Source organism: Phascolarctos cinereus, unplaced genomic scaffold, assembly GCF_003287225.1.
Source record: "Phascolarctos cinereus isolate Bilbo 61053 unplaced genomic scaffold, phaCin_HiC Scaffold_4;HRSCAF=312, whole genome shotgun sequence".
In the NCBI taxonomy this organism is placed as follows: domain Eukaryota; kingdom Metazoa; phylum Chordata; class Mammalia; order Diprotodontia; family Phascolarctidae; genus Phascolarctos; species Phascolarctos cinereus.
The window spans coordinates 644,852,914-644,873,281 of NW_027555847.1; the positions used below are offsets into that span (position 1 = coordinate 644,852,914).

At 36.2% G+C, this 20,368-nt stretch overlaps 1 protein-coding gene across 3 annotated transcripts in view; it reads right to left on the reverse strand.

Moving 5' to 3' along the window:
- The window catches only part of TRAPPC9 (trafficking protein particle complex subunit 9), a 942,595-nt gene that overhangs the window by 713,157 nt on the left and 209,070 nt on the right, over positions 1–20,368 (reverse strand). For all 3 annotated transcript variants that reach the window (XM_020967021.2, XM_020967026.2, XM_078153761.1), the window contains 2 exons: positions 14,964–15,096; positions 3,546–3,709 (listed from right to left, as the gene is read on the reverse strand). In XM_020967021.2, the coding sequence (XP_020822680.1) occupies positions 3,546–3,709; positions 14,964–15,096 (297 nt within the window). The remainder of the gene's footprint in view (positions 1–3,545; positions 3,710–14,963; positions 15,097–20,368) is intronic.

A 20,368-nucleotide genomic window follows, 5' to 3' on the forward strand; every position in this document is an offset into this window, starting at 1 on the left:
GGCCAAAGTAGACAACATGCACACGAATTTGGCTCCAATCCAGGTTAAGCAGCACTTATACCTGAGGACTCTAATACTTTCTTTACAATTAGGAATTATCTTAAGCATACATGAAAAATAAAGAAAGATTACCTCAGTCTTAGAATTTCCAAAGCAAATGTTTAAAACCTACTGCAAACTAGTTAATAATACCATGAGAGAAAAACCTTGGTGAAATGTCTGTGGGACTGAATATAATCTGAATTTATATTTCAAGATGGTATATTTTACAATACCATAAAGTATAAAAGGTACAATGGAAGATCTTTAAATGCAGAGCTCACTATAAAGACTTAGGTACACTAGGGATCATTCCCCTATTTTCTCTCCCTATCTAAATCCTACCACATCCTTCCAGCCCAAGCTCAAGTCCTACCAGATCCACAAAGCCTGTTCTAGATAGCCAAGTTCCTAATAATTGCTTTCTTTTCTTAACAACTACAACATTTCAACAAGTACCACACAATCCAACACTGAGGAGCTCTATAAACCCTAAAGCACTCTATAAATGTACATATAATTATTATTGTTATAGTTGTTGCTGCTGCCATTACCTTGTTATTCTTTATAATTTTATAATTTCCCCAGAACTATACTGCTCTCCTACTATTTCCAAATATAATAGTCCTATGCCCCTCCCCTAAAGTAATAACTCACTTTCACACAACTGAAACCCACCCTCAAAGTTATTACGAGAGAAACTTTTATGGGCTATGTATTTGTCTGTATCTAGGAAGACTATTGACAGTTTCCCAGGTTCCTATGATACTGCTCTTGATCTGGGTTCAATCCAGCTTCAGATAATTACTAGCAATGTGACTCTGGGCAAGTCACTTAACTTGTCTGCCTCAGTTTCCTTATCTGTAAAATAGGGATAATAATAGCACCTACCTCACAGGGTTGTTGTAAGGATGAAAGGACATAAAAAATGAAATAATAAACATAATACCTAGCACATAGTAGGCACTATGTAAATGCCAGCTGGTATTAGTATTACTTCTGAAAAGAAGCAAGAAGGTAGTCACCGGCAAAGAGTAGTCTCCATCGTACCTGAAAAGAAACTATTAAGTGTTGAGGAAGAAGTAGCAGTCTTGTTGGAGAAACTGAAGGCAAGGAGGAGGCCCCAGCTACATCTTTAATTGTCTAAGCAAGGAACTGAACACTGGCCAGTGGCTGTCATTCAAGCATTGAGTGGAGATCGTGGAGCCTAAGGCATGGAGGACAGTGAAGTGGGGAAAGGCCCAGACAAGATGAAATCACAAGGTGAATGGGGCCATCTGATGACCATTTACAAGCCAGCAAAAGAGAATAAGGAAACTGGTAGACACTGGGGCAGGACAGGAATATCAACATGGTCGAAAGCACCTTTCTGGTCCCTTCTCCTCCTATACTTTATAAAATGCTGATGGCCACCACCCTGGGTTGAGGGGTGGGGGGAGGGGTTAGGAAGTGATTTGCATACAAACAACAGGCTTTACTGAGGTCTTAGAAGCCTACTTGATATTCATTTTGTTCTTAATACATTCTCCCTCTGAGGTAACACAAATGGACTAGGGTAAAAAGATTTGGCAAAAGTCATAACAATTGAGCTGCCAGGTTGGAACTCAAATTAGTCAACAAGTCAGTCAATAAATATTTATTAAGCACCTAGTATGTTCCAGGCACTGTGCTAATGGGGATACAAATAAAGGAAAAAGAAAGTCCCTGATGTCAAGGAGCTTACTGACTCTTCAGATCCTGACTCCAATGTCCTGTACATCACATGTGTTCTTGTTCCCCAATGAGAATATCAGGTCCTTATTCAAAGAGACTATCTCCTTCTTCTATGTGTTTCAAAACACATAGTCCTGGGCCCATGCTTGGTGCCTCATATCCTGATTGATTTAAAGTTGGCCTGTAATTATTATTAGGGTAGGGAAGAATAAGAGAAAGGAATTCCCTCTCTCTCCATCATAAAGAGCAATGATTAGAGGGAGAGGGCCTGGAAGCATATGCTGGCTCTGTTAGCTTATTAACTGTGAGATTAACACAGCTAATATCACAATGATTTTGCCAAATCACTTAACCTCTCTGGCTCTCAATTTCCTCATCTATAAAATGTGATGATTGAACTAGATGACTTTTAAGGTGCTCTTCAGTTCTAAAACCTATGATTCTAAGAACACTAAGTATTACATAAAGAAACAATATGGGGCTTTGAATCAGAAAACTTAAGTTGGAGTCTCAGTTATAACTGCTACATAACTGAATCGTAAGATCATAGATTCAGAGCTGGAAGAGACTTTGGAGGTCATCAAATACAACTCTCTCATTTGACATATGAGGAAACTGAAGCCAAGGCAGATTAAATGACTTACCCAGGGGCATGTGGCTAGTTTATGTTTGAGGTAGAATTTGAACCTAGGTCTTGTACGTCACTTGAGGATAATGATATATCTGCCCTATTTAACATGTTCTACAGTATTATAATTATGTCTCTAGCTCCAAGATATCCTTCCACAACATATTAAAACTTGCAGAGGGAAATATCTTCACAAAAGTCCTCTATATATTACTCTATTTACTGTTGCTAGTAGTAGTATATAGCCTAACCACCTTAATTACCTTACAATGTTCTCACATTTGGATGACCATATTCCTAGGGAAAAATAGAGAGCTTTGTAGGCCTACAAAAGGACATAGGTAAAGATTCCAATAACAACTTGAAAGTGAAAGAAAGATTGGACTCATTCAGTTTTACACTATGGGGCATAGCTAGCGTTACAAGGCAGAAGTGACAAGGAGGCAGATCAGTACTGAAGACAAAAGAGCTTCCCAATAATTACTACTATTCTAATAAAGGAAAGCTCTGTCTCATAAGGCAATGTGTTGTCTATCACTGAAAGCACTTAAGCAGTGGTTCAACAACCACTTTTCTGGCATGCTGCACAGAAACTCACACATAGGTTGGAGGTTGGAGGTTGGAATACAGAGTATCTCAGGTAGCCTCCAACTAAGGCTCTGTTGAGCTATAAACCCTAATTTTATGGGGTTGAGAGAAAATGAGAACTATTAATCAATCAATAAACATTTATGAAGTGCCCACTATGTGTCAGGCACTGTGCTAAGTGCTGCACTGTACTAAAGTATGCAGTGTTTACAAATCTTTACAAACCTCTTAGTGTCACTATCCTCTCCACAAAGAATACAGGATTGGGTGGATTTTGATTTTGACTTGACATGACAATTTTTACCTGCTAAATGTTCTATATATCTTAAGTGTTATGCTTATTTTGTGACAGTCAAAAAAGCAAAATTGTCAGTTTGAAAGATAGTGCTAACTCTGGGCAAATTCACTGACAGCAATAGGGCGTGATGGTCTTAGAATTTATTTTTGCTTGGGGAAGCATGGGGAAATTATTTGTGCTCCTCTGCGGAGAACTAGGATGTGGGATCTGGCCATTGAATCAATTTGGCTTGTTAGCAGTTTCTAATAATGTAATCTGAGATTATGCAAGCCAGCAGACCTTTGGTGGTAAGAATTTTTGATGTGACTTCTAGTTTCTCCAAAGGTTCAGTTCCAATGTTTTCCAATTTGATGTCAAGTTGTTGGGTCTCTCCATTATAAAGCTGGACAGACACATTAGTGGAGATTTCATCCCCAGAGGCAGGCTGCAAAGTGCGGGCTGACCTAAAACAGAGAATAAAACAAAAGACTGACTCAGCATTTTAAAATTTATTCATATCAAAACATACTAGAGGCATTATAAAATGTGAAGAGAAATTAAGACACATGAAAATAGACTTTAGGATCCAACCAATCAACAAAGGCATAAAAAATATGAAACTATCCCTAATCTATATGTCCTTAAAATTCAGTTAGCTCAACAAAATTCATTCACATTTTTAATGCAATACCAACCAAATTCCCAAGGGGATAAAATATGGAATTTGATAAAATACCAAAATTCATTTAGAAAAACAAAATATTTAGAATATTAAGAGAAATTATTAAAAGAAGTAGGGATAAGGAGGAAATAGCACTGCCAGACCTCAAACTATACTACAAAGTAGCATTCATCAAAACTATCTGTATTGGTTAAAATATAGAGAGGTAGAAGGTAGATCAATGGAACAAACTAGACAAAAAAGAATCAGAAATAATAGAACTCAATAACCCAGTATTTCATAAAATGGAAAACATAAATTACCTAGGAAAAAACTCCCTATCTGATAAAAAATTGCTGGGAAAAATCGAAAGCAGTCTGATAGAAATTAAGCTCAGACCAACACCTTAAACCATATTCCAAAATATAGTCGAAATGTGACCTTAATATTAAGTTATATTATAAAAAAAACTACAGATCATATGCTTCTCACAGTTATGCGTAGGAGATGTATTCTTAACCAAAAAAGAGACAGAAGCAATTACAAAAAATAAAAGAGATAACTTTAATTACTTGAAGCTGAAAAGCTTCTGCATAAACAAAGTAACATACCTAGGATAAGAAGGGAAGCAGTTAAATGGGGAAAAACAAAGCCTTTGTATAAATTTTCTCTGATAAGGGATTCATATCCAAGATATATAAATAATACACACACGCACAAACACACACACACACACACAAATAGACATTTCCTAATATATTTGTGTTCAACGGATAAAACGGTTCTCAAAGGAAGAACTGAATAGCATTTACAACCACATGAAAGATTGCTCAAAATCACTAATAAGAAGAGAAATACAAATTAAAACAATCCTGAGGTTTTACCTCATAACCAAAATGACCACACAAAAATGGCAATATGCAATGTTGGAAGGTTTGTGGAATGATAGGCATGCTAATACATTGTTGGTGGGGCTATAAAATAGTATAATTACTTTGGAAAGCAATTTGAAATTATGCAAATAGGGCGCAGCTAGGTAGCTCAGTGAATAAAGCACCAGCCCTGGATTCAGGAGGATCTGAGTTCAAATGTGGCCTCAGACACATAACACTTACTAGCTGTGTGACCCTGGGCAAGTCACTTATTCCCATAGCCTAGCCAAAAAAAAGAAAGAAAGAAATTATGCAAATAAAGTGACTAAAATGTGTATACCCTTTGAACCAGAAATTCCATTAATGGGCTCATGTCCCAAGGAAGCCACCAATAAGAAGTACCCATATACTACAAAATATTTATAGCAGCACTTTTTTGTGATATCTAAGAATTGGAAACAAAGCAGCTGCCTGTCAATTAGGCAATGGCTAAATAAACTGTGGTAGATGAATGTAATGGAATATCACTATGCCATGAGAAATGACCTGTATGACGAATATAGAGAAACATGGAAAGGCCTGTATGAAGTGATGCAGAGTGAAGTAAGCAGACCCAAGAAAATAATATACAAAGCAACGACAACAATGTAAATGTAAAGAACAACACATCAAGGTATCAAAAATCAATGTGACAAAATGATGAAGATCAAACAAGACTCAAATGAAGAGATGTGAGAGGACATCACCAAACCATCTCATCACGGAGGCGAAAAGTCCACAGGTGTTGCATATTGCACACATTTTGGGACTTTTCAATGTTATCAATCAGTCATGTGGTTTTTGTTTTTTCTTTCTCTAAAAAATACTACTCATTATATGGAATGGTTCTCTGGGAGGAAGAAAGGGAAGAATACTTGGGAAAACTATGATAATGTAATAAAGAGAAGATATAAATGAAAAACTTACTTTAAAAAATAGAAATTTAGGGGGGCAGCTAGGTGGCACAGTGGATAGAGCACCAACCCTGGAGTCAGGAGGACCTGACTTCAAATCCGGCCTCAGACACGTAACACTCACTAGCTGTGTGACTCCGGGCAATTCACTTACTCCCAACTGCCCCACAAAAAAAAAAAAATAGAAATTTAGTTAACTTAGAGTTTCCATCATCTGCTATAGACTAAAGATAGAGAAAAAATGAGTTCATGACTTACAATGACTATATAGATGACTAGCTGTGTGACCACAGACAAGGCAATGAAGCGCTCTGAGCCTCTGAAGTTCTCTGCAGGGATAACACTCACATAAGATTATGCCAGGAAAGCCTAATGTGAAGTTGGGATTGTGGTTATTGCTCTCACTATTACAACTGCCCTTCTTAGTATATATTCTAGACAAACCTAAACATCCTCAGCCTGCACTCTTCAGTTTCAAGGCCTTTCATCACCATCTCCTATACCTGAAATGGGCTCCTCAACTTTAAATCCTCAAATCTTACCTTTCCTTCCAGGCCTAACTTAGATCTTTTCCTCAAATAAGACTTCCTTAACTCCACAAACTAGATGTAATCTGTCCTTTTTGGTTTCTTTCATAGCACTTTCTTTAGACTCTTCCATGAAATTACACATTCTTCTCATCTCTACTTATTAGACAGTAAGATACTTCAAGGCAGGTATTATGTCCTATCCATCTTTGTATCACCAACACCTGGGCGTAAGACCTTATTTGGAAGATATTTCTAAATGTTAGTCAAAATGAATAGTTGCCTACTTCAATACTTCAATGGGTCCATGATTCCTTTGGGGTAGGTATCTCCTTCTACAAACACAATTTCAACCAACCCATTTCTTCTAATCTTGTGCAATTCTTGTTTATGTCTTTTCATAAATCCTCTGTAAAGAATCTGTTCAACATGCCAGAAACCTTCTTCTGACTCTTTTAATATTTCACAGATACCAGTGAAACACAATAACTGTTCATCTGCTATCCCTCCCTTTAGAGTCTTGTACAATACCTAAAAAAAAAAACTATCACAAACTGGAAAGCACCTTAATAATGGGAAGAGGAAAAAAAGACACATGTAGACTAAAACTCATATGCTAATTTATTACAGCAAGATCATTTAAATAGGCCACTACATATAACAGAGTAAAAATTACATTAAAAACATGTATAACAAACTCTATATGCCACTGACGAAAAATGTTAGGAAAGTCTACAGCCATTGAGTATGATAAACTAAACAAAAATACGAAAGGGAATTCACAATTCTTAACACACGACCTCCTGGCAGTGGGTCCATAATGTCACCTTTTATGTACAAAGGCTGACACATTGATTAAACATAATGGATTGCCAACATAAACTTTAAAAAAGAAAAACAACTGTGAGAGGGTGCCATTTTTTCCAAATATTGCTTGAGAGTCTCTGTGCTAAATATTTTTTTTAAAAATAGGATTTACTTTAAAGTAAATCTCATTTTAAGTATACTTAGCACTTTCTCTCTCTCATAGTTATACATTTGAGAAGACTGATTTGCTTCTATATGATGGCTAAGAGTTGATTGTTCATGCAAAGAGGTCATATACTTGATTTCTAATAAGGATAGGGATAAGTAATAGACCAGTGATTTCACAAATATATGGAATTCTCAAATGAGGACGCTCCCTCTGAAGATGTACGCTGGCACCTTCTCTGTACTTAAAGACTTAAAGAATTGCCTACAACATTGACAGATGAAATGACTTGCCAACAGTCAGATAACCAGAAGGTGTCGGAGCTCATCCTAGATCATTGGCCAGCTTTCTATTCACTACAAGATGCTCTCTATTTATGAGTTTAAATACTACTGTACAATAGGACCTCCAACTAACTTTCTCTATCTTATTATCAATTATTAAGAACATTTTCTACAAAACAATTGTACTTATTTTGGTAAATGGGTGGATATGTCTCAAAGCTGATACCAGGATATATCCAAATGCAGTAAAGTCCTTATTCCAAATCTGCATAAAGTAGAATGATGGCCCTTTACAGTAGGAAGGGGCCGTAGAGATCCTCACATCCTATCCTCCCAACTGACAGATGGGAAAAATTGAAGTCCAGAAAAACTAATCGATTTATTCAAGGTCACACAGGTTAACAGTTAGTGGCAGAATCAAGACTGGAACCTAGGTCTCCAGAACTTTTTCTAATATACTTTCTGTAACATTGACCCAAGGTTGCTTTTCCCTAGGGAAAAAAGAAGCACCAATTGACATTCTCATTTTTGGAAAATTTCTACATTTATTAGATTTCAAGAAGTAGCATGGAGTGATCAAAAGAACATTAGACTTGGAGTCAAAAGATACTTAAATTCAAATACCTCCTCCAACACACTTAGTGGCTTTGTGACCTTGGTCAAATCACTCCCTCTCAGAACTCCAGTTTCCTCATTTATAACATGAGGTTAATAATGACTAAATTTTCTAATGATATAAAGTAAATAATGAACTTTAGCAACCTTAAAACATTTTTAAAATGTCAGTTATTGTTCTTATTCTCATCATCTATAAATACTATTTATAAAACATCTTCACTGTGTTAGTAAATTATAATGTATTTAAGTATAAAAAAAAATTCCATGTCTCAGAAGTATAGTGAAGGGGTTGGACTAAACAATACAAAGTCTCTTCCATCATTGAAATCGTATGATTAAACATTTATCTTCACGTAAAATTATGCTAGGTGCTATAGATAAAGAACCACAAAGACAAAGTTCCTCTTCTCTGGGAGCTTAATAAAATCATACAGTCTATACAAATATAAAGCTTATTATGCAAAACTCTCTTTTACTGTTATTGATTCCAAATTTAATTCTAGCCACAATCTCTCCAATGAATTCCATTCCAAAATTTCCAAATACCTGAGAAATAGCTCCACTGAGATGTCCCAGTGTCAAACTCAAAATCTTCAAAATTAAATTCATTGTTCCCTCCCCCAAAACCTTTCCCCCCCCCCACATCTTGCTGATTAAAGCAATCAGAGAAATTAGACTGCTGTAGCTACCTCCCATAGGTTTTGGTATGCTGTTGTATTGTTGCAGTATTCTTTAAGGAAATTTCCTATTTCTATAATTTATTCTTTCACCAATTGGTTATGATTAAATCATTTAGTTTACAACTAATTTTAATCCTTTTCCCCCCAAAGGCCCTTTATTGAATATGTTTACTTCACTGTGGTCAGCAATGAATATGTGTAGTATTTCTGCTTTCATGCATTTGTTTTTGAGGATTTTATGTTACAATATATTGTCAATTTTTGTAAAGGTGTCATGCACATTAAAGAACTATGAAGGAGCAGCTAGGTGGTGCAGTGGATAGAGTACTGGCCCTGGAGTCAGGAAGACCTGAGTTCAAATCCGGTCTCAGATCAGACACTTGACACTTATTAGCTGTGTGACCCTAGGCAAGTCACTTAACCCCAACTGCCTCACCAAAAAACAAAACAAAACAAAACAAAAAACTATGCAAACTCCTTTCTGTTCCCATTAAGTAATCTCTATCTTTCTAATCTCTACTTTTTTTCTAAAGTTCTACTCAGGCCCTTAACTTCTTTGTTCATCTGTTTGCTAAGTTTGTCTATGTTTGAAAGGGGCACATCGAGTTGACCCCATATGTCCTATGTCAGGTCCTTAACTTCTCTGTTCATCTTTTTGCTATGTTTGTCTATGTTTGAAAGGGGTACATTGAGTTGACCCACTAATATAACTTTACTGTCTATGTCTCCCTGCAATTCAATTAACTTTTCCTTTAAGTATTTGGATGCTATGCCATAATATAGTAAAGATGGATTATTTGACATCTAGATGCCCTTAAGCAGACCTGCACAACCGTGGCAGTAGGTAGGGACCAAAATTTAACTTGGCTAAACTACTTCAGGTCATGATAGGTTTTTAGTGGCTCACTTTCCAGTAATGGTTATCAGAGACAGACTAACGATAGTTGGCTGCTGTGGGTCACATGACAAACAGGAGAGCATACCCAGTGGCAGCCTACCCACCAAGTTACATAATGGGCACAATAGTGACTAGTGGAAGGCAGGTTAAGAGGGGCATGGACAAAGCATTCATTATATCTTAATTCTAGGTCACACCATTGTAGGTTCACACCATTTCAGTGTTCACACCAAGGATCGGAATGTAATAACACACTCATCAAACATAAAATACAATAAAAATGGCTTTGCCTATAACAAAGGATTCAAAATATATAATTACTAAAAAACAAACATTTCCCATTTGATGTCTTCCCATTCATCAAGGCAACAAGATAGAGTCAAAAAGACATACTGCAAGTCAATGAGAACTCTGCCAAAACTCATGAACACTAATTCCTCATAAGCTCGGCATTTTATATCCCTAGTACTCCATACCAACTAAAGACTAGAATGGGCTCCTTGCCTCCTTAAATGGAAGCCATCCCACCCCATGTAAAATAAATGTTATTTGTATGACAGAGCTCAATTTAGGTATTAGGAAGAGCCTATACAAAGTTAAAGAGATAAGACAAAGAATGTCAGAGGTATAATAAGTAGACCAGTTTGGCTTCAACCTAGAATGCATTAAGAGGAGTAATTTGGAAGGGAACCAGCCCTTGGTGAGCAAACTCCAAGTTTGCTTTTTAATTATTTTTTTTTCTTAATTAAACTTGAGAGGTTTGAGGAAAGCTTCTTTGGTGCTGCTCCCACAGACCTCGGCAGCCTATCCTTTGACACACACACCCCCCGCCACTTCCTCTCCCCCATGCCCTGGGATTTTGTTGTAAGTGGACAAGGGATGGCAACTCTGGCCACCACCTCATCCATTTGTTGGGAGGAAGAAACAAAGGAACTGCCCCTTTCCCACAAAACCAAGCAAATCAACAGGGAACAGGTCATTCCTGCAGTTACCTTTTTAAATTTTATTTTATTATTTTCCTCTTGTTAGAAATAAAACTATTAGCAATGAAAAAAAAGAGGAGTAATTTGCAATAAGTTTACATAGGTAGAATGGAAACAGATTATGAAGGGCTCAAAAACAGTAGTTTCCATTTCTATTCTAAAATAGGAAAATACTTTGATCTTTTTAAGCAGGGGAGTGACATGTTTAAATATTTGATACAGGAGTATCAATTTGGTAGTTGTATGAAGGATGAATTGGGAAGAGGAGTTAAGGCAGCGATATCAATTAAGTGGCTAGTTCAATAGTCCAGTTGCGAGATGCTGAAATAATAATCTGAGTTAGTGATCATGTAATAGTGGAGAGAAGAAGATAGATGTAAGCAAAGCTATGGAGGTAGAATCACTAAAGGTTAACAATTGATTGGATTCAATGGGAGGAAGATAGAAGAAGTCAATGAGAGAGTGTAGTGTTGAGAATGACTCCATGACTGCAAACCTGAGAGACTAAAAGAATGATGAAACCAAGGAATTCATAAGAGGGGTGGGTTGTGGAAAAAGATAATGAGTTTTGTTTTGGATACGTTAAGTTTGAGATACAGGATATTCAGTTTGAAACCTCCAATGAGCCTACATCATTGCATATTATATCACTTTTTTCAACAGACTGATTAGTTTTTGCTATATTTTTTTCTTCTCTTCCTTTATAAAAAATTTCTTGTTATAAGGGAGAGCTCTCTGGGAGACGGAAGGGGAAGGATAAAGGGGAAAATCCAGGTGATGTAAAAACAAAAAAGATCAATAAAAATCTATTAAAAAGAAAAAAGAAATCTCCAATAATTAATTAATGATGCAAATTAGCACTCAAGAGAGAGACCAGATATATAGAGAGATCTGGGAGGTATCTGTATAGAGATCATAATTGAATCCATAGGAATATATTTTAAAGCATGTCTACAAATAATTATGAGGATCCTAAGGCCTAAAAGTCTATGGGGAATTTGGCTCAAGAGGAATGGAAGCTCTCAAGAATGAAATTCTAATAACACAAGCATAAACATTTTCAAAGATGAAGAAAAGTAGAAGCTATATAAAGATATCAGAGTGAATCTATAGCCATCATTGACCAAATGATAATTTTAAAAGATGTGTAAAAGATAAGAGCAGATAGCTAAAGGAGAATACAAATGAGTGATGAAATCTTATCAAATAGTGAGTATCAGAAAGGCTAAAGCTCAAAATGAATTCAAGTTGGCAATGGATGATAAGCACATGAAAAATAGCTCTTTAATTTTTGATGGGTATGAGAAGAGGATTAGAAGATACAACTGCTGATACAGGTGGATACAATAATGATGAATGCCACTTAGAAAACAGCAAGAACTCAAACTATTAATTTTACTTTTGTTTCCTATGTCAAGGAAAATGATCTTCTGGAGTAGGATGGATAGAACAAAAATTATTAGGAGACACCTGAAATGTGCAATAAATAAGGAGATTGTAAAAGAGCAGCCATGTGCCCTTAAAGAGGACAGGTTACTAGGCCAAGATGAAATACCTAAGGAGATGAAAAGGATTGATGGATATGATTCTGATCTATCATTAATCTTTGAAAAATGATGGTAAATGTTAGCAGTACAACTGAAGTAGAAATAGAGAAATGTCCTCATTTTCAAAAAAAGAGAAGACAATAGGGTCTTCATTCAGACCATATATCTGTGAGCTTGACTTCAATTCCTGGAATTCATTAAAATTCAGCTATATAGGTGCAGTATGGGGAAAGAAAGACCATGAAAAGGATCTAGGGGTTGAGATTTTAATGGAATACAACATAAATAGGAGTCAACAATGAGACATGACAGTTTAAAAGAAACACTAACATAAAATTAAGGTACATTAAAAAAAGGCACAAAAAAAATTAGTGTTCAGAATACAGGATGTAATAGTCTCAACTCAACTCTTTCTTAGTGAGACCATATGTTAGAAATCTGTGTTCAGTTTGGGGCACCATATTAAGGAAGACACAACAAACCATGGCAGCCTAGGAGAATAAAATCAGTAGGTTGAAGGAGTCATATAGGAATCAGTTGAAGGAACTGGGAATGATTCATGTGGAGAAGAGAAGATTTAGCAGAGACATGAGTGTTGTCTTCAAATTCAAGACAATCACAGGAAAGAGGATTCACAGATCTAAAGAGAATAATTAGAAGCAATGGATAGAAGCTGGAGAAAGGTAAATTTCAGCTTGACACAAAGAAAAGTTTCATAACAATCCAAAAATAAAATGGCTTACTTCAGGACAAAAAAAAATATTTCTCACAAAAGGTCTATGAGGTAGATCACCACTGTTCAATGATGCTGTAGAAGAAATTCTTATTCACTTACCATTTTTATTAAACAACCTCTGATGTGCCTTACAAGTCTGACATTAAGTGAGTTTGTTTTAAAATTAGGGAAAGAGAAAAGAGAAAAAAGAGATTGGGGAGAAGTTATGAAGGGGAGAATAGTAATTAGATTGTAGTCAACAAGTACTTAACTGAGTCCCCACCATGCGCCAAAAACTGTGCTGAGCATTCGAGATACAAAGAAAGCCCCCCCCCAAAAAAAAAAGCAGGGAAGAAGGGAGGGAGGAGGGAGGGAGCAAAGAAATTAAGGGAGAGAGGAAGGAAAGGAACAAAAGGAGGGAGGGAAGGAAGGAAGGAAGGAAGGAAGGAAGGAAGGAAGGAAGGAAGGAAGGAAGGAAGGAAGGAAGGATAGATGAATGGATTTATTAAGTGTCTATTCTGTGCTAGGCATTGTGCTAAGCACTTTACACATATTAGCCATTTATACTCAAAAAACTCTGAGAGGTAGATGTTATTTTTATCCCCATTTTACAGATGAGAAAACTGAGGCAGACAGCAGTTAAGTGACTTGCCCAGAGCCATGTATCTATTAAGGCTAGATCTGAACATACATCTTCCTAACTACAAGATTAGCATACTAACCACTGCATCATTTAGCTGCTCCTAAGAGCTCATAGTCTAATGAGGGAGAAAACATGCAAACAATTATATACAAACAAAATATATACATTTTGTTTAATTGGGGGTTGTCTCTGAGGAAAGGCACTAAGATTAGGAAAGGCTTCTTACAAAAGGTAAGACTTTTGCTGAAACTTGAAGACAGCCAGGAGGGGAAATGAGAAGGAAGAGAAAGTTCTGGGTATGGGAGACAGCCAGAGTAGAGAAAGAGGAAGCGATATGGGGGGAGGTGAATGGGACAGTGCCACGCAATAACATCAATACCTTATGCTAAACGACATGAAGATACTGAAGGTGACATAAAGAGCACTAGGAATCAGAGAACTCCCATACTAACTTGGTGAACTTCATCAAATTATTTAAATTATCTGGCCTTGATTTTCTTACCAATAAGATGAGTGGTCATGCTAAATATTCTGTGAAGTTTCTTCTTGCTAAGATATTCTATGATTTTTGCCTCTCTTGTAGGTTCATCCATATATATAACACAGTAATACTGCTGCTACCTTTGTAACAATTGTTGGTATTTATTTTCACCTATTTCATCATAATGTATTAGAAATTAACATAAAATACCCTAGGAACAAAGGACAGAAATACTCTGACTATATTCTTTTATCTCTTCTGATGATTTTTCTTTGGTACAAACCTGCGATTTCACAGGTTTCAGGAACTTACAGTAAGGAAACTCCAATGTCCATTGGCCACTTGGGCAATTTATAACCACTTAGAGGCTGCATGACTTGCCCAAAGTCACACAGCAAAGAGGTATCAGATGCAAAACTTGAAACCAGGCCTTGCTGACTCCAGGACTAGTTCCCTATTTACTATGCCACCCTGTCTCATCTGATGATTTACAAGCTCAAAATCAAAAAAGAGAAGGGAAAATTTTCTTTATGTATTTCCTAAGTAAGAATTCCAAATTCTGCTTTACTCGTTTTAAGTCAGGCCCCATTCTTCCCAAAGACTACAGTTCTAGAAACACAGCGCACGCTTTGTTATGATCTTTATTGGCCACACATCCATCCAATAACATTTCTAACAGCATTAACCAAAGCCTTGTCCTTCTTAACAATCCTAAAATAATCCTCCATCCTCTCTTTGATCAAGAAAACTATAGATTTTATCAGTGAATAAGATTACACTTGCCCTCTGTGTCACAGGCAGACAAAACATTTAAAAACTAAAGTTTTCAAAGCAAGAATTCTTTTTTTTTTTAATGGAAATCTAAGTTCTCTTCTCTGCTTACCTGGGTAATGAAGTGCTTATCTGCAATCTCGGCAAAGCAGGAATGACTTCTACTGTGGAGCCATTGGTCTTTATTCCTGGCAGGCTGTCCAGCAAACAATCACTAAACACCCCAAAAACAGTAGTATGATAACCTGAAAAGGGAATTTTAAAAATCTCAATGGATCCTGAAAGGTTTCATTCCTGAATTCTTCTGATCAATAAGAAAAATCACTGCATGACTGCTTCAGTACTCCACATTACCATTTGCCACACAAAAAATAAGAATGAAGCAATATTTCTCTCCAACACATAATAAGGTCTAACAAATATTGTATAAATGTTTTGGAATGCTTTTAGATACAGGAAAGCCCAATGACTAAGTATTGTTCTTACAACCAGACATTTGTAAGTTGACAGAAAGAGTGTATTTGGAAACTATAAAAATATATGATTTCATCAATCCAGCTATGCCTTGATAAAGAGTTTACAAATGGTTCTGGCAGAAAAAAATTAAGGACATAATGGCTAAAATTCTGGAAATAAGCTTTTACATACTAAGATCTTAGATAGCATATACACCAGACCAAAATTCAGCCAATATCTTAAAATTTTCCTGCTTGATAGACCCTGTGAGAGAATGCTCCATGGGCATAGTCTTTCAGGCTCAAAGGTCACCTCTCAAACATGACAAGGTATCAAAATAAGACTTTAGTGGAAGAAGAATATGTACAAATACTGTAATTCAAAGCTAAATAAATTCCAAAGTATTTTTAAGATGAGATTGTTAACAAACATGCAAAGTTACAGAATAACAGAACAGCAAACTGAGAAGGAACTTCAGAAGCTACCTAGTCCAAATGTATCTGACTGAAAATCCCGTCACTTAATCAAAAATTAAAATAGGCTATAAACTTAAAAGAAATAATTATTATAAACAATGTATATCCATAATCAATCAACCTTTGGCTAAATGATAATGACTACTTTTCCTATTTTTTAATTCAACTGTTACCTAAAGATATAAAGATTACTATTTATAAAATAGGCCTTTTTATAGATGCATTGTCTCAGCTTCTGTCTCTTTAAAGAAGACCTCAACTTCAAGCATTCCCAATGTACTTTTGTTTTCTTCTTTTCAATATGTTGGGTTTGGTTTGGTTTTTTTAATTTAACTGGCAAACACTTCTCTCAACCAATCATTTCTCAACCAAACTTTCACTGCTACCCATTCTGGTATATTCCCATGTGTACCATCAGCTACTTCCATCTGTTCTTTTAACCATGTGATCTTTGGCAAATCCTCAAGGAGCCTCAGTTTACTTGTCTACAAAATGAGAGAGCTAGGCTAGCTGCTGTCTAAAGTCTCTTCCAGTTCTAAATGCTCTATGTTCTGCATTGTAATATTCTGTATCTAAAGGTCCTTTCCAACTAGAACACACAGTATTTGAAGGTCCCTTCTCACTGTAACATTCTACATAAAATCCTCAGACTTTACAGATGGAAGGGGCCACAGAGATCATCCAATCCACGCCCTCAATTCTAGAAATAAAGAAAATGAGGCTGAAGGAAGTTATGTGACTTGTCTACAGTCACAAAGGTAGTGAAAGGATCTATATTTGCAGTCATGAGCTATTCATTCCTAATGCAGTGCTCTTCTTTTATTATGCTACGCTACTTCTAGCTCTTCTAGCGTATGTTCCATGGTAACGTATATTCCCTCCAGCTCTAAAATTGCATGACTGATGAAGTGACCTTCTTCTTTAAATTCATCATAAACTTCATCATTTTCCTTGCCCTTTGTCAAAAAAGATTAACCAAAAAACTAAAAATGATTCAATATATTAAATCTCCTTTATTCTGGCTACTGATGAGATGGTACAGTAGATAGATTGCTGAGCCTAGAGCCAAGAAGATTCAAGCTCAAATCCAGCCTTAGACATTTACTAGCTATGTGATCCTAGGTAAGTCACTTAACCTCTCTTCACCTCAGTTTCCTCAACTTTAAAATGAGGATGATAATAACACCTACCTCACAGAGTGATTGAGAGAATCTACTGAGATAGTTATAAAGCACTTAACACAGTGCCTGGCACACAGTAAGCAATATATAAATGTTGGTTATCATGATTTTTTATTATCAACCTTGCCTGAAAGGGCCATAAGAAAACAGTATTTTCATTGCTGTATGAATGTCAGTCAACAGGTATTTGTTAAATATTTACCATATGTCAGGCACTGAGCTAAGCACTTGGGATAGAAAGAAAAGCAAAAATCAAGTCCTTGCTCTCAAGAGCTCACATTATAATGGTGGGGACAATATACAAATAACTACGTATCCACCAGATATATAGAATGTAAATGGAAGGTAGTAACAGAAAAAAAAACATACTGAGGAAGGGAGGAAGACAATAACTGGTTTGAGCTGAGTCTTGAAGGAAGCTAGGAGTCTGGGAAGAGGAAGGAAACATGTTCCAAGCATGGGACAAGCAAAGCAAATACATGGATTCAGGAGATGGTGGACTGTTGTGTGCAAGGAGAAGCAAGAACAATGCAGCCACATTGTAGAGTAAACGGATGTGAGAGAAATGATTATTAATAACTAATGATTTGGGAAAGATTCAGAGTCCCCCCTTTTCTCTATCCTTATTTCAAGACCTCAGTGTCTGAAGGTTGAGCTAACCTTCTCCCCTATCTGACCCCACCCAATCTTACAAGGAATCTCTAGTCTAAGGTGAATTCCATTCAATCAAGCTGGGGGGGGGGGATGTGCAGGGACAGACAGACCCTTTTATCTAAATTGCCCAAGGCTGGGGTGGTCTGCTTAGAGATAGTCTCTCCATCCAAGGGTGACATGATGTCACTCTCTGCCACTCATTGGAGTAATCCCACTTCTCTTAGTAAAGTCAACTTCTCATTAATTGTTAGCCAATCAGAGTTGACTGACATCCTTTTGAACACTTGTCTTCCAAAAAGACAGAAAACTATGTGCTCACTGCCATGACTGTCTTTGGTCTAAGACAGAGAGAGCCAAATGACCATCCTCTATTAAGGTGCTGGCATTATTAATAAAATTATTAAATTACCCAGAAATTAAGTCTCTTGAGCCTTTTCCAACGCCACAGATGTGGAAAAAAATTAATACACCTGGAAAGGGAAGAAAAAGCCATGTTGTCAAGGGCTTTAAAAACCAATAAGAAGACTTTGTATTTGGCCCTAGGGGTAACAGAGAGCTGTTAGAGTTTGCTGGGGGTGGGGAATGCAACATTGTCAGATATTTATTAGGAAAAGCAATTTAGTACCCAATGGAAAGACTGATTAGAATAAAGAGAAGCTTGAGACAGTGAAACCAATTAAGAGGCTATTGCAACAATCAAAAAAAAGGGTAATGAGGGCCTGTAGTAAGGTGATGTCTATGTGAATAGAAAAGAGATACATAAGAGAAATGTTGTGAAAGTATAAAGATTTAGCAACTGATTGGATATATGGGATGAGTACAAGTGAAAAGTCAAGAATAACACTGAGGTTACTGTAAGCTTGTGTAAATATGAGAATGGTGGCACCCTCAACAGTAACAGTAATAGGGTGAAAAGGACAGGAAATTTAGGGGGAAATATGAACTCTGTTTTGGAGATGTTGAGTTGGAAAGACCTATGGCACTTTTAGTTTGAGACGGCCAAAAAAATTTGTAAACGCCACACTAAGGCTCAGAATAGAGACAAGATATAGATACAGCATTCTTGGAATCATTTGCCCAGAAATGATAGTTGAATCTAGGGTAGCTGATGAGATCACCAAATGCGATCACACTGAGTGAGAAGAGTACCGTACAGAATCTTGTAGAGTGAAAAGACTAATGGGTATGATATACATAACAGGTAGTAGGAGAACCAAGATGGTATTTTCATGAAAACCAAGAGAAGAAAGAGCATTTAAGAGATGCTGACCAACAATGTCAAAGCCTGCAGAGAAATCAAGGATGAGGATGGAGTTATATTTGGCAACTGAAAAATCATTGGTAACTTTGTAGAGAGCAGTTTCACTTAAATGATGACACCTAAAATCAGATTTCATAAGGGATAGGAAATGAAGACATCTAGTAGATGGCTCTGTCAAGGAGTTTATCCAAGAAGAGGAGGAGAGATGTTGGACAACAATTAGTTAACAGAGATGGTTGGATCAAGCCATAGGTTTTTAAGGAAGGGGAGACATAGATATGTTTATAAGCAGCAGAAAGGGTTAAATAAATAGGAAAAGATTGAAGATTTAATTAATCAACATTTATCAAGCACCCACCATGTGCCAGGCACTGTGCTAAGCACTGGGAATTAAAAAAATAAAGAGGCAAAAGATAATCCTTGTCTTCAAGGAGCTTACAATCTAATGAAATGAAAAGAGATTAGGAAAAGAGTAAGGATGATAATAGAAACAATATGCTACAGAATATAAAAGGGTGTGGGATCAAAGTTTCATTTGGATGGCTTTGCCTTGGCAAGGAGAAGGGCCAGCTCTACATGAGACACAAGGGAGAAGGATATAGTGAAGCAAGATATCTGAGTAAGAAGTGAGAAGGGGAGGAAGACTAGAAGAAAAGGAGTTCTGTACAAACGGCATCAGTTTTTAAAGGACTGACACTGATCTATGTCATAAGAATAAGTTATAAAATATATTATTAGAGTTCAAATGCCTTTTAGCAACATGTATAATTTGACTAAGTTAAATTCTGCCTTTATTAAAATGATCAATGCCAAGCAAGAAAAGTGTATTTCATTTTTTAAACTACATATATTTTATAAAAAGAACCAAAAATGAGGGGGGGAAGTATTCACTAAGTTAACTATGTGCCAAGTACGTTACTAAAAACTAGAAATACAAAATCAAAGGCATTCCCTGCCTTTTGAGCTCCTTAAGAGCAGGAATTGCTTTTTTGGGGTTGTTTTATTTTGTTTCAGCCTTTCTTTGTATCCACTAACATTTAGCAGAGTGCCTGGAATATAGTAGGTACTTGTTGACTTGCCTTGACTTCTTTTTTTAATTTTCAACTAATAAATGATTATATTTTCTCCTCCTAATTTTCCCTCCTACTATATTTGTCATTTTCATCTTTTGTCATCTTTGCCAAACAGGTAGATGTTAAGATGGAATTCTAAAGTTACTTAAATTTACATTTCTCTAATTATTAGTGATTTAGTATATTTTTTCATATGGTTGTTGATAGTTTGGGTTTCTTTCTCTGACAAATGCCTCTTCATGTACTTTGACAATTTATCTGTTAAGGAACGGATCTTATTTTGATAAATTTGAAGATATTATTTGTGTATTTTAGATTTATTACCTTTATCAGATAAACTTACCATGAAAATCTTTTTCCCAATTATCTTTTCCCTTCTAAGCTCAAGTGCATTGGTTCACTTCAAGCAAAAATTT